At 41.1% G+C, this 13524-nt stretch overlaps 1 protein-coding gene across 1 annotated transcript in view; it reads right to left on the reverse strand.

Moving 5' to 3' along the window:
* Positions 1–516: 516 nt before the first annotated feature.
* The window catches only part of LOC101175584 (FRAS1-related extracellular matrix protein 2), a 70315-nt gene continuing 57307 nt past the window's right edge, over positions 517–13524 (reverse strand). Inside the window, exons 8-24 of the mRNA XM_004075537.4 lie at positions 13069–13278; positions 12785–12982; positions 12546–12710; positions 12121–12303; positions 11906–12036; positions 11670–11825; positions 11257–11560; positions 11030–11161; positions 10590–10921; positions 7336–7528; positions 7143–7247; positions 6929–7056; positions 6724–6858; positions 6110–6236; positions 4921–5108; positions 4682–4828; positions 517–2485 (exon numbers count right to left, since the gene is read on the reverse strand). Of these exons, the coding sequence (XP_004075585.1) occupies positions 1982–2485; positions 4682–4828; positions 4921–5108; positions 6110–6236; positions 6724–6858; positions 6929–7056; positions 7143–7247; positions 7336–7528; positions 10590–10921; positions 11030–11161; positions 11257–11560; positions 11670–11825; positions 11906–12036; positions 12121–12303; positions 12546–12710; positions 12785–12982; positions 13069–13278 (3338 nt within the window). The 3' untranslated portion in view covers positions 517–1981. The remainder of the gene's footprint in view (positions 2486–4681; positions 4829–4920; positions 5109–6109; positions 6237–6723; positions 6859–6928; positions 7057–7142; positions 7248–7335; positions 7529–10589; positions 10922–11029; positions 11162–11256; positions 11561–11669; positions 11826–11905; positions 12037–12120; positions 12304–12545; positions 12711–12784; positions 12983–13068; positions 13279–13524) is intronic.

A 13524-nucleotide genomic window follows, 5' to 3' on the forward strand; every position in this document is an offset into this window, starting at 1 on the left:
ACCACATTTACACTCTTTTATTGAGGCATCTTATTGATCAGTTTATGTCTTGAATAGCTTGTGAAAAAGAAAAAAATATCAGGAAAACTACTGTCATGAAAAAGCAAGAATGGTTATTCTGACACAGAATGACCAGAGTACCGTAATCAAAAAGTCTATGGAATTCTTGATTCTCTAAGCTTCCTATTTGGAGCATGAGGGGGGATGGGGTCACTGCGTCCAATTCTTATAATACAGTGAATGCTACAGACCCACACTGCATCCCCCCCCCCCACCCCTGGAAAACAAACCCTGCTTTAATCATGGACCAGTCTTACATGCAGCCAACTTAGCCATCCAGCTGCTTATGATCTGCTCTGAAGGGATTTGCTTAATGAATCAAGTGGAAAATGTTGTTTCATCTTAGTTTAGATCTAATTTAATAGACCATCGTCAATGAAAGGGCAACAAGTGGTTTTCTGCAAAGAATCCTCTGCATCTTTGCTATTCTGCAAATACCAAGAAGATGTCGCAGATATTTATTGAAAAATTACTTTATTTGCAGACCATTTGTGCTTCAGGTCTATGTTACAAATACTTACAGCACGTACAGTTGGCATTTTAACATCCATTCTCAACAGTATACTGTAACATACATATGTATTTACATACATACATCTATGAATGTGCGGAAAACCCCCAGAATGCACTAGATTGACATATGTAGAGTGACAAATCAAGTTGGCAAATGATGTTTTGCACAAATATGTATATACCCTTTAAAAAAGTAATGACACAAGTTGCATAGAATTGATCATATCCTTAGACTGAAGATAGAAATAAGCCAAATGTTCAGAAAGTAGATTCGGTTGTTGACGTTTATCTTAGGGTGAAGAAGTAAAGAGGGTTTTGAGGCAACTTAAACTGAATAAAGTTTCAAAGCAACTTTTGTTCAAAGTTCCAATTAACTTACAGATGGAACAGGTACAAGTGTATTCTCCTCACAAATGGATAAATGTGATCAAATGGTGACAATTTTCAGAATAAAAAAACCCACTAAAAATAACTTAAATTAATGAATCATAAGGAAACTTTTTGAAACTTTATATGATATGAAACAATCTTGAAGAGCACGACGGAAATACAGTCATGCGGTCATAGGGACTTATTGTCATGGTTACCCCTACAAAATGGCACAAATCGACACTTCTGGTGGGACTAAGAGTGGAAGTGAATTGGTTCTTTGGAACAGTCAAACCATCAAAATACCAAACTGTACATTACAGACCAGCTGTCTTAAACATTGCAAACTTGGAATCTTGAAATTTTGTTTCAAAAAGGAAATACTGATGGAAAACGGTAACATTGACTGTGAGGTACGGATAAATACTGCAAAACTACAGACGGGTGGAAATAGATCTAATCAGTCATCAACACAGATCCATTTTTTGACTTTTTCCAAATACAAAAAAAGAAAAAGAAAAGAAAAGCATGCAAAAAAGCAAGCCCCCAAAAAACAATATTTGTTCAAAGGATTTTGCTGATCACTTGAATTCTCTACAGGACACTTTTACATAAAAAATACTTTAAGCACACAAAACCTGAAAACAGAAGTTTCTCTAGATTTTCCCAGTGTGAACACAATACAGACAGTTTGTTCGCTTAAATATGCAAAGCCAGCTACCAATGTTTAAAACAGGAATTAAAATAGCCAGCTTTCCAACAACCGATTAAGGAAAAGCTATTCAAGGTAACGGAGATCTCTTGTAGCACCTTTGGAAATGCATTTTTTGGATGAGATGGCACCAAAAGCCAGTCCAGTGACCCCTGTACTTGCCTCTTAAAACTGACATTTACACTGTCCGTTTCCTCCCTTTAAATGTGATGTGACGCAGAATTTCAAGTAATTTAGCTTTTTGTGTTACTTCACGTACAATCTGTAATGTTTGAGCTGAATGTGAGGCACTTGCAAAAATGAAAACTTACACTAAATCTCAGTCTGTCAGACCTCTGAGCTGTCACTGTTGCCAAGGCCTTGAGTCATCATGGGCTCTGCGCTGCTGGAACTGCTGGCTTCTCCTTTTTTCTCCTGCTTGGACCGCACCAGTAACACCACCACAATGACGAGGAGCACCGTGAGGAGCAGCCCCACAAAGACTCCAATGATCAGCACCAGTCTGTCGTCGCCGTCCGTCTGGTTGAGCTCCCGGGGGATGATCCCTTTGGTGAACATCTCCCTCTCTGGACTCGTCTTGGGTTGGTTGCTGCGGTCCAGCGCTATGTGCAATATGTTGGTGCCGCGGTTGTTGCCCACGCCGATTTCCTCCACTATGTCTGGCACTTTGTTGGCTGATCTTCTGCTGCGATGTTGGCTCTTTGGAAGAGAATTTGTGTGCCAGCTCACTGCGTGGTATTCCAGGCTTCTCTTGCCGATGCCGCGGTTGGCATTTTCCCGGGAACGAACAGTGTAGATGGTGTGTATGTACCACTCTCTCCCTGCAGCCACCTGGCAACAAAAACAAATTTTTGTTTCATTAACATGTTTAGTAGAGATGAATAGTAGAGATGAATTTCTAATAAATTCCTGCTTGACTCTGCAGGAACTGTCCTAGAAAACGACACAGGTTTTTTTGACATGGTTAAAAACGGCATAATCACATTTATAAGACCACTGGGAGCACTTTTACAACAGATCAAAAGATGGTGAGACTTTAACTAAAAAAACATGATGATTATGAAAATGATTATACTTTTTTTATTTAAAAAAATCCAATAGTATTTTTAGACAGACCTATTTTATGACTACTCTTTTCTTTGTAGGTTTTCAACTAGTTTTTGGTAAAAAACAAAGTAAAAAAAAATTCAAATTTCCAGTTTTAATACATGAGAAAGCGGTGGGTGAGACACCATCAGAATGTGCCTCCCCTGCACCCAGACTTTGCCGCGCACACACTGACTGGAGCTGCATGTGCTTTACTGTTTAGCTCTTTCTTTGATCATAAAAGATCCCTTTATTTTTAATTACTTCATTTGCCTATTTCTCGCCAACTGTTTGATTGCATTGGCGCCAGTTTGTGACTCATTTAGTCTTTTTTAATCTGCTAAAAATGCACATTAGTAATTCACTAGGTGAGGAACACAGTACGCCTGCCTCAAGGCAGAGGGCGCTGGTGATCCCAGCGAATGTGACACCGCAGGTAAAGAATAATAGAATTAGTGGTGGCAAACCAAGTGCAACTATCAATAGTTCTTTAATACTGTTTAGCTTCACTTTCGATATGGAGATTTTGTGTCTAAATTTAGCAAATTGTGGAGGCACGTCTCTATTTATTGAGACAGAGAGACTTTTAAAACGGAAGAAAGACGAGGAACACTTTGACAAACAGGATCTCCATGTGTTTCTTCAGAAGTAACGGCGCACTAACTTCAATTATAAGGAAAAGTAAGTCAACAGTAACTATTTTGGTGATGCTACAGTTTGTAAATGGAAGAGAAAAATGCTTTAACTGCTGCCAATCAAATGGTGAATAAGCTACTCTGTAGGCTTCATGTGTTTGTAAATCTGTCTGATGTCAGTGCCTTACCAGCCTTGAACCTCACAAATGAACATTGAAAGTTAAACCAGGTCATACTTTGACCAATCAGATTTAGTATTGAAACTTACGGAATTATCGACCATTTGAAAATTGATTATGAAGGAGAAAATCAATCTTTTTGGTTTGTTCCAATTCATGAAAGACAACAAGTCTTTCATGTATCGGAAAATGCTGGAGCAAGATTCGTCAGATTTGCACCACTTCAACATTTCGCACTAACACTCTTCCAACTGTAGAGGGCGAACATGCGCTAGTAAACGGTAGAAAAATTAAAAGTAGAAGAAGCCCCTCCCTGCTTGTCTAATGCAAACAACAAAGGGGTAAACAAAGGGGCGTTGCTGAATGCTTGTCTAATGCCTGGCTTAAGGTTTTCAGTTCATCAGATAAACATTGGTCTGTCACAACTCTGGCCACTAAGAAATCACATTTGCTTGCCTTCCTGCAGAAAAAATAAAAAACAGGAGTAATAGGCAAAAACATTCTTCCAAACTGATATTGGCAGGTCAAGTGTAAATTCTTGGTGTAGAAAAGTAATTACAGTAAAGAGAGGATTGGAGACTTTTAACAATCCATAAGCAATATTTTCAGTGAAAGCTCGTAACTTTTTTACTGAGTAAAATGGAGAACTTACAGCAAAGCAAGTAAAACTCTTGTGGCTTTACTAGAGGGTCATTCTAATGCTGCCAACTCAAAAAACCATTATAGGTTTTTTATTCAAGGAGAGATCTCTAGCTCTGGAAGACAAGTCATGCCAGAGGAACTAGAGATTTGCATTCAACCTTCTTGGCAAAAAAAAAAAATACAGACTAAGCGAAAGGATTGTGAGTCATACTTGACTCTTTATTGTCTTTAAGGGCCCCTCAAAGACACAGGCAGGGCAAAAATTACAGTTTTTATTCTCAGCTTGGTAAAAGAAAAAGTAAAATGTCAAACCGACAAACAGCCTATTGTCATTTTCTGTAACTCAAATAAGGTTATTTCTCCAGATAGAGGCATCAAACCACTTTTGTTACAAGATCTAGTAATAAAACCACTTTCTGTGCGTGTTTTTTTTTTTTTTTAAAGGAAATGTTAGTAGTGAACTTGTTACATTTCTTCATACAAACCTGAAAGAGAGCTGTAGAGTCCAATCTGAAGCCATCTGATCCAGGCTGTCTTACTAGAGCCAAAGCTTCCGAGTCATCGACAGCAAGGAGGGCATTGAAGGCAACACTCCCAAATGATCGGGCCTGGGTCTCTGGCTGCGCCTTATCCTGGAGGGGATGAAGTTCCACACAAAAGAAAAGTGTGAACCCGCGCGGTACAATCTGTGAATACTGTAACACAAGAGCAGAGATGTTCTTACAATGATCTTGAATCTGTAGAGCAGTGACGGAGCATCAGCCAGACAGCCAAACTCAAAGTTGCTGGGGTTGTATTTGGGGACATATCCATCAGCTCCAGTACAAAGGAAAACTTTCTCTATGTTGCAAATAAAGGAGTCCCCCAGGTTCTGCACAGGATCCACCATCACTCTGACGTAAACCGTATCTCCTGAGAGAAATGAGCAAAGAAAATCGTCGCCTAACTTGTCTTATTATGTTCAGAAGTGGGTAGAAGTAAATACTTATTTTCACAATAAGACTTGTTTCACTGCACCATAACATTTTATGGCGCAGTAGATTTTAATGAAAAAAAAATACTTCTGCTCAGCATCAAATAGCAAGTTTCTGGGTGTATTTATAGTGTGTGCACCATTTGATCTATAGACATACTTAATACTTAAAGATCAGCTTCAACACAGGCGTATATTAGCAACAAAAATGTAATATTTCAGTGTTTAAATTCACAGCTCAGTAAAACCCCTAATGTTAGAAAAAAAGCTCAAACAATGGGATGCTCGTTGATATTTGATTAATAACATTTTTCAAAAAATAATATTGAAATCCTAGTATTTGCACTTTTTTTTCTTTCTTCTGATTCCATTAATTTAAAACAGATAAACTCTGTGACTCATTACTTAAGTACATTTTTTACCTGGTCCTTGATTAAATATTTGGTTAGCTACATTTTCCTTTTTCTTAAACAAATATTTTTCAGAAATAAAGTTACTACTGGTATTTCAGTACAGTTTGAGCTCCTTTAACTGCTTTTTACCATAAAAGGTTTCCTTTTCTGTTTCTATTTATACTTTGAGTTTTATCCACGTGTTACTTTGTGTTTCATGATGCTGGTGCGACGGGTCAGGAGGGTTGAGGGTCATTCCGTGTATTTTATAATTTCATTTTTTATTGTTTTAAGCCTGTAAAGCACCTTGTGTTACTGTTTTATGAAAAATACTTTTACTATTACTTTTACTTATACTATTTTTAAATTCAACTCAAATAACATTTATTTAAGGAGACCTGTTTTCCCCAAATTGCTTCATCAAGGATATGTCGGAGTGGTCAAACCTGATCCTGGTGGACCCAGTGAGTAATGGGCAAAAAAGTTACAACAGACTCAGAATATCCAAATAGCTTAGGTGCTGAAAAAAACCCATCTGCTGGTTTTACCCTGTGAGAAAGCCATGTCACTCTCCTGTCCGAACCCCATGGAGCCGTCTGAGAGCCATAGCGTCCGTTTAGAGAGCAACATCATCTGTGTATTTAGACTGAACTCCGCTGCCACAGGATCACTGACCTGGAATTAAACCAAAGATTTCAACACAACAAGAACAAAACAAAGATTTCTGTATCCAGCAAAACCAACTTTATATACAGTACAGACCAAAGGTTTGGACACACCTTCTCATTCAAATGAATGGGAAGGTGTGTCCAAACTTTTGGTCTGTACTGTATGTTTGATCTGTTTGATGAAGATTTTTTGATCATAACTTTAGCCTGTGGCATAACATTTAGTCAGATGCAAAATTATTTATCTTCTTGACTTATGTCCTACTTCACATCCACGTGTGCGTCTCCGTCTTGAAAAATGCAAGCAAATCCTCCGTTTTTGTAGAAGACGGAGGATTGCAAAATCGGTGAACCTGCAATCCTCAGGGACATCCTGTATCAGGTTTACCCAGACAGTTCCGGAAAATTCCCCAAACATGCATGCTCCGCTAAAGGAACCGGTCAAATGAAACCTAAGCTTCCCGTTTTAATTTTCAGTTATTCAGTAAGGTTACCTGCTGAAAGCGGATGTCCAAGTCAAAAGTGACGGGCTCCCTGGGACTGCAGACAGGAGGGATGGTGAACTCCAGGTTTGGAGCAGAAGCACAGGGGATGAGCTTCACGGTGTACATGCCAGAGTAGTCACGCACCTGCAAAGAGGAGTGAGTTAGAATCGGGTTTGAAGAAACTCTTCATTAAGAGACAAAAAAATGTTCTCACAGCAAAATCCGAGGTGAACCTCCACTGTTGGATGGGATGGCTGTAGGTGGGCTCACTTCTCACCAGTGTTAGGTTAAAGGTCAAACCAGGATGATCCGGACACATGACCATTGAAGTCAGGGATGAAGCTATGGGGAAAGTAAAAAAATGCTCAAGGACGTACAACACACAGAAACTTAGATCAGAACTCCACACCTCCCGTGAGCCGCTGTACCTGGGTGTGACGACACAAACAGGCCTCTGAAGCGAGCCTCTGTTCGGAAGTTAACCACCAGCTGTCCCTGTCCGTTTATACGCATGCTGGTTGGGTAGAGGGCACCTGGAGAGACAGTAACACACTTGATGAATTGAAACCAACATTACAAATTTTAATGTTGTCTCAGAGAAAGAAACAGCTCACATCTTACCTTGTAACTCAGACTCCGGAGGGCTACCAATACCATCTCTCCACAGGATGGCAGTGTCGTACACAAAAGTGAGCCTCAGCTCTGACTGCAAGTCGAAGTGCTGCCATCCACCAGCACCCACAGGGGAGTGAAAGACATAGGACACGTGTAGGGGAACTCTGAGGGTCACATAGGACTGGACCAGATTCAGAACCTGCAGGGAAAGAAAGTAGAATGTATAACCTCAGCTGAAACTATAAAGACCAACTCCGATCCTCTTTTGATCTACTTTCAAAGCGTTCTCAGTGGTCTTTTGATTATGATTATGTCATTTTTAGCCAAAACCAAAGAACTTGTGTTGTTTTCTTGGACATAGTTTCTGCAAAGCAGAAATAGTTTATTAGAAATTTCCCTCTGAATTGTGGGCGGGACTGTTGGTAAAAAAGTCAGCCCACCCCCGGTTCCCATCATCCATCTGTTTAACTAACAGCCCCTCACAACCCCAACCTAACATTAGCGGTGCAACTTAAATGGTGAGCAATGTTGCAGCTATCCAGCCGCACAATTCTGAACCAAATACCAGCTCAAATGAGGAAAATGAGGTCGTACGTGGATTTATTTGTCTGCAAGTGGATGTATCAGAATGGAGCAGAGCAGGGAGCTTGTGGCCCACTGATTGTAGCCTCTACACAACAGCTACAAGCTTTTTCCAAAGAAATGGTGTCATCTTCTCCTGGTACACAATGATTTAAATAAAGAAATACTCAGAAATGCAATTTTAAGCTTAATTTTCCTTATTAAATATGTTAATGTGCTAATGAATATGTTCATGTCAAAACATTGCTCATTCAGAGCAGCTGAAATGATGCATTTCTTTCACTGATAATGGGAGAGCAAGCCTGGTAAATGCAATCTTTTGTTCTCTCAACGAGCTGGTCATGATCCTCCAGCAGCTCTTCTGGTATCTGCTCTTCCCTCTGACCCATGAGAAGTACCTGTCTGCACTAGCCTGGTGTTCATGTGGAGACGTGCCTGCGCCTCTGGGCACTAAAAGCTCAAGCAAATGATTTGCTGAATGGCCTTCTCACACAACCTGCTGGGCTTTAATAGATTCCTGCGGTCTTGTTAAGCTGGGCACTAAGCCTCGCTCTGACATGACACTCCTCCTGTTCTTATCTGAGCCGTCTCCCATCAGACTCTGTCCACTTAGAGGAGCGGTGGGGTCACGGGGAAAAACACAAACCGTGGATGATCCTTCTTTTCCAATTCTCCTGCTCCTGAATCCCAATCAGTTCACTTTTGTCTCCATTTGCCTCTACAAACCAAGGACGAGTTTCCATTGCTGGGAGCAGACTGCACATGTCAAGACAAGTTTATTTCTTTAAGGTTCCTATTGATGTTGCAGGCAACAAAGTTCCACTTGTTAAGAAAGGCTCTTATCACCCAGGTGATGTCTGTCTAATAAAATAGACTCATGGAAAATGAGAAAAAGATAATATTTCTGCACACTTCAAGACAGAGGGAGTGGAGATATGTTTGCTTTAAAGTGGAATTCATATTCCTAAGAAGGGACTGCTGTAAAAGTTTTCTCTTTGGTGTGCCCTCTGCATTCTTCTAGACCTTCCTTATCAACTCTCTGCTTTCATTAGCTCAAAGTGAGGAAGGCGCAAGTTTCCAAGGTGAATGCAAATATTTCAAGGCTTCACGACACTAGAGCTTGGAGACTAGATTTAAAATCCAGATTTGTTATGGCCGAAAAAAGAAAAAAAAGGTTGCTGCCTGAGAGAAAGTTTAGGTACATCACTCAAAGGTTCCATGGTGAGATGGGAGCTTTGCTTTAGTTGTTTTCCGAAAATGTCAGATTTGATAGAAAAAGGGGGAAAGAGGGATGCAAGAAATAAAATATTAAACTGTGCTGCATAGAAAAAAGAAGAACATTAATGTTCTAAACAAGGGGACTGCAACCTGAGGCTCCAGAGCCACAAGCCGGCCTTTAGTAATCCATTATGGGTCTTTGGCTTTGAAGAAAAATTTAACAATTTGAATAAATAATGGGTTCGTGGTGCTGGTTAATCAGTTTTTAGTTGATTAAGTTTTGTCATAGATGTTCAGACGTTTAACATGCCAGGTAACTAAGCAAAAATAATGATAACACGTTTAATGATGATAATAATGTTTAATAATGTTAAATAATGTTTAATAAAGATAACACGTTTAACATGTTTAACCTGAATTTCTCCTTTGGGAGATATTAATAACGTTTATATCTATCTGTCTGTCTGTCTGTCTGTCTGTCTGTCTGTCTGTCTGTCTGTCTGTCTGTCTGTCTGTCTGTCTGTCTGTCTGTCTGTCTGTCTGTCTGTCTGTCTGTCTGTCTGTCTGTCTGTCTGTCTGTCTGTCTGTCTGTCTGTCTGTCTGTCTGTCTGTCTGTCTGTCTGTCTGTCTGTCTGTCTGTCTGTCTGTCTGTCTGTCTGTCTGTCTGTCTGTCTGTCTGTCTGTCTGTCTGTCTGTCTGTCTGTCTGTCTGTCTGTCTGTCTGTCTGTCTGTCTGTCTGTCTGTCTGTCTGTCTGTCTGTCTATCTATCTATCTATCTATCTATCTATCTATCTATCTATCTATCTATCTATCTATCTGTCTAATCTACTGGGAGAGGGGTAAAAAAATGTTGTCATGTTTATATTCAAGAAGAAACAGGATGAATGTGCACCAAAGTCATAATGGCAGAAAATACCATGTTAGACTTGGTTTTCTTGCATTTTTTACTTCAAGTAAATCTGCTGCAGCAGCTGGAAATTATTAAACACTGGGGGTCTTTTATTTTGAAAGGAACTTTATTTTTCTGATTGTCTTATATAGAAAAGCATTATACCGTTATAATTCAACTGTAGACTATATTTATAAGATGTGTTTTTAATAAAAGAATAGTCACAAAAACATAAAAAAAGGTGTTTTTTTTTCTTAACGTAAATATGGGATTTTTTAGCTTCTGTTGGTTTTTTTGTCACTAAGGAATTTGCCCAAATGGATCTCTCTCTCTCAGGTTCCAGACCCCTGACCTAAACTAAGGTAAATCTGAAGGGGCTGGATGCGAATACATTTCGAAATTTTTATAGTAAGTATAGACAATTATTCACGGAATTTTGAAAAGATAGTGATCAAAGCCATTTTTTTACCAAAAAAGAAGCTAGAGCCAAATCAAAATGACTGTTAATGACTCATCAAGATGGAAAAAAGGGGTCAAAGGTGACCTGCAGCTCAAAGGCATTGCTCTTTACCTGTCCATCAGTCCCGATAGTGCCTCCGCAGTCACTGAGCAGCTCAGACATGTCATAGTAGCTGGTAAATTCCCACAAACAAGCCTCTAAGTTCAGGTTTCTGTAGAATCTCAGGGCACTAGATCCTCTGAGGGTGGTGCTGTACTGGTAGGGAGCAGTTTCGCCGATCACTTCTGGATTTTTCGTGGCTTCGGTGAGAAACCCAAAGCGAGTCTTGACCTCGGTGAAGTCCAGCAAATTGGAGCAGCGATGGTGGCCGACACGGGTCCCGTCTGGACTCAGTGTCAGCTCAAAGTTGGACAAGGGGCGAGTGGACACCACGGGTAACATTCCTATGGACGGACAAAAAGAACGAGAATGACAAAAGGCAAAGTGTTAACAGTAAAGCTACTGAAGATACTTCTAAGGACTGAGAAATATTTGAAGGTGGCTGTTCTCACCATCAATGTGAGGCATGGTGATAGTTAATTTGATGAGATTAGGGTGCTCTGCGTCATCTGTACCACTGTACCGCAGTTTGGCAGAGAAAGGCTCCGCCCCCACTGTCCCAGCAACACGAGGCTGACACATTCCTGCATTCACAGCACGGCTTGTGATGGTCAAACATCATTGCCCTTGGAGAATATAAGAAACCAAGTTTATGGAATAGAAACAGGCTGAAGCGTACCCTCATCCGTACTGATGGACACCACTGGGCTGCTGAGTTCCAGACCCTCATCCCCGTTGGAGTTTACGGCCCTGGCAGCACACTGGACCCTGGAACCAGCCTGGAAATATACTGAGTCCAAAGTTATGAGTTTGGAGGAAGTGAAGAACGTGTCAAAGTCGGCCTCCCTCATAGGACTGGTGACACCGTCGGGCCCAGTGGGGGCGCTAACCAGCCAACGGTAATGAGTCAGTGTGTTGTTGATGTTCTCGCTGACACAGATAGAGCCTGTTTTGTCATAGTCTGGATATTTGGGGTTACAAGCCTGAAAAACAAGGAAAAAGACTTATTGCCAGGAGAAAAGGTAGGATTGTCTATATTTTGTTGAGCTCTTTAGGTAGCCAGTCATGAGGTGCAGGTGTTCTAGGACATACGGTGACACAAACAACAGGGTATCCAGCTACAGGCTGAGAGGCCCTCATCCTGTCCATGTCGTCATAGTGAAACAGAGAAACAACGATGGGCACTGAGGGAAATGTCACATCCGCCATACTGTTAGGCTCTTCAATGTAAATGATAACTTTGGTCATCTGCAAATTGACAAATACAAAAAAAGAAAATGTTAAAATGGATTTTGTGGTTGCAAGCTAAAGATCGGGTAAAATGTCACCTTTGTTTCTGCCACCATGTTCTCGTCGGGTTTTAAATGGACAGTGAAGGCTTCCCTCATTTCCCTGACTCCATCATATAAAATCTCCACCTCCACATAGTGCTCCTTATCGCCTTGTTTGAACACAATTTCTGCAAATGAAAGCAATAAAAAAGTGAAGAAATGTCTTGTAGATTATTGTTGGTCCAACAAGAACGCCTGGAGGAAGCATTTACCCTCAGATATTGGATGATAGTCCTCCCCCGAGGCAGCAGATCCATCTTTGGTGTGAACTCGGACGACGGAGACCTTGGAGGCGTCTCCAACACGCAACACCGGGATCTTCACCACAGATACTTGACCGCTTTCTTTTGGCTCATTCACGCTGAACTTCGTCTCACCAAAATTAATATATGGCCCTGAGGAAGTGGATCGTGATGGCAAACTGAAACATTTCAAGGAATCTGCTACACGCTGTATTATAGCAGCCGTGGGTCTCATTCTCTAAATGTTCTGCCTTTATAGCAATGCCATAAAAGACACTGTGGTAGGCCTCATGTCATTTTGAAGATTAAGAGGTTATATTAAAGCCAGGATTCTCCACTTCAACCCTTTCACAAGAGCCTTTGCAAGATACAATAAAAAAGCAAAGATTTCTTACTGTCAGCATCATCTTTTATCTTTATGAGGGTTTCGTTCTGGCGTCCGATAGATGCTCCAAAGGGAGATTCACTCCTGGGGCTTCCCAACACGAGTCGAAGCTCCTCGTCCTCCTCGTGCTCTGTGTCGTCAACCAGCACCAGCAAACAAGACTTTTCAATCTCTCCTGAGAAAAACAGAGATGGGATTCTCAATACCAGCATGTTGTGAAGCAGGGAAGTGGGATTTAAAATGCAAAACCTGGTAAAAAGGTGATGATAGAGGCATCGGTGTTGGGCCTCTCGACAAAGTCCATCATGACCTGCGCTGTGCCCTGCCTGCTGTAACAGCGCACCGTGGACTTATAGCTGATATCCCCGCTGCGGTAAACCATGGCTGAGATTTGTCCAGAGTTCTCGTGGCCCACACTCGCAGCATCTCGGAATTGCACCTTAGGCACTGTGACAGAGGAATGAATCCACACATCAAAGGCAGAAAACGAGCTTGAACACGGCAAACGATGAGTGCTGACCCAATTCACGTACAGTCAGAAACAGAGTCATTGATGAGGATAGTCGTCTTGCTAGGTTCTCCGAGGATCCCGTTCATAGGCATCCGAAGCACCAGTTCAAATTTCTCTGGTCCCTCTAGAACAGGTTGACCGAGATCATCCAGGATGGTCACCCGAAACGTCTGCATGGTGACCCCCGGTGCAAAGTCCAGGTTCCTGCTGATTCCTATGTAGTCCACACCAGCTACACAACACAGGTCACAAATGTTTAGATTTTAAGGCTATTGTTTGCAGGTTATAAGGAATAAATCCTAAACATCTTTGTTCATTTGCAGCTTCATATTGACAGCAGCCCCCCCCCCCCATCATTTTAAAGCTCGTTTGTGAGCAGTGATCAATGATCGCACCAAACCCATCAATTGGTCTAAAGTAGAAAAAAACCAGCATCTCCTAGTTTTCCATTTTTAAGAGAGTTTGCATCAGAACTCAG

The sequence above is a fragment of the Oryzias latipes genome, chromosome 13 (genome assembly GCF_002234675.1).
Source record: "Oryzias latipes chromosome 13, ASM223467v1".
NCBI lineage: Eukaryota > Metazoa > Chordata > Actinopteri > Beloniformes > Adrianichthyidae > Oryzias > Oryzias latipes.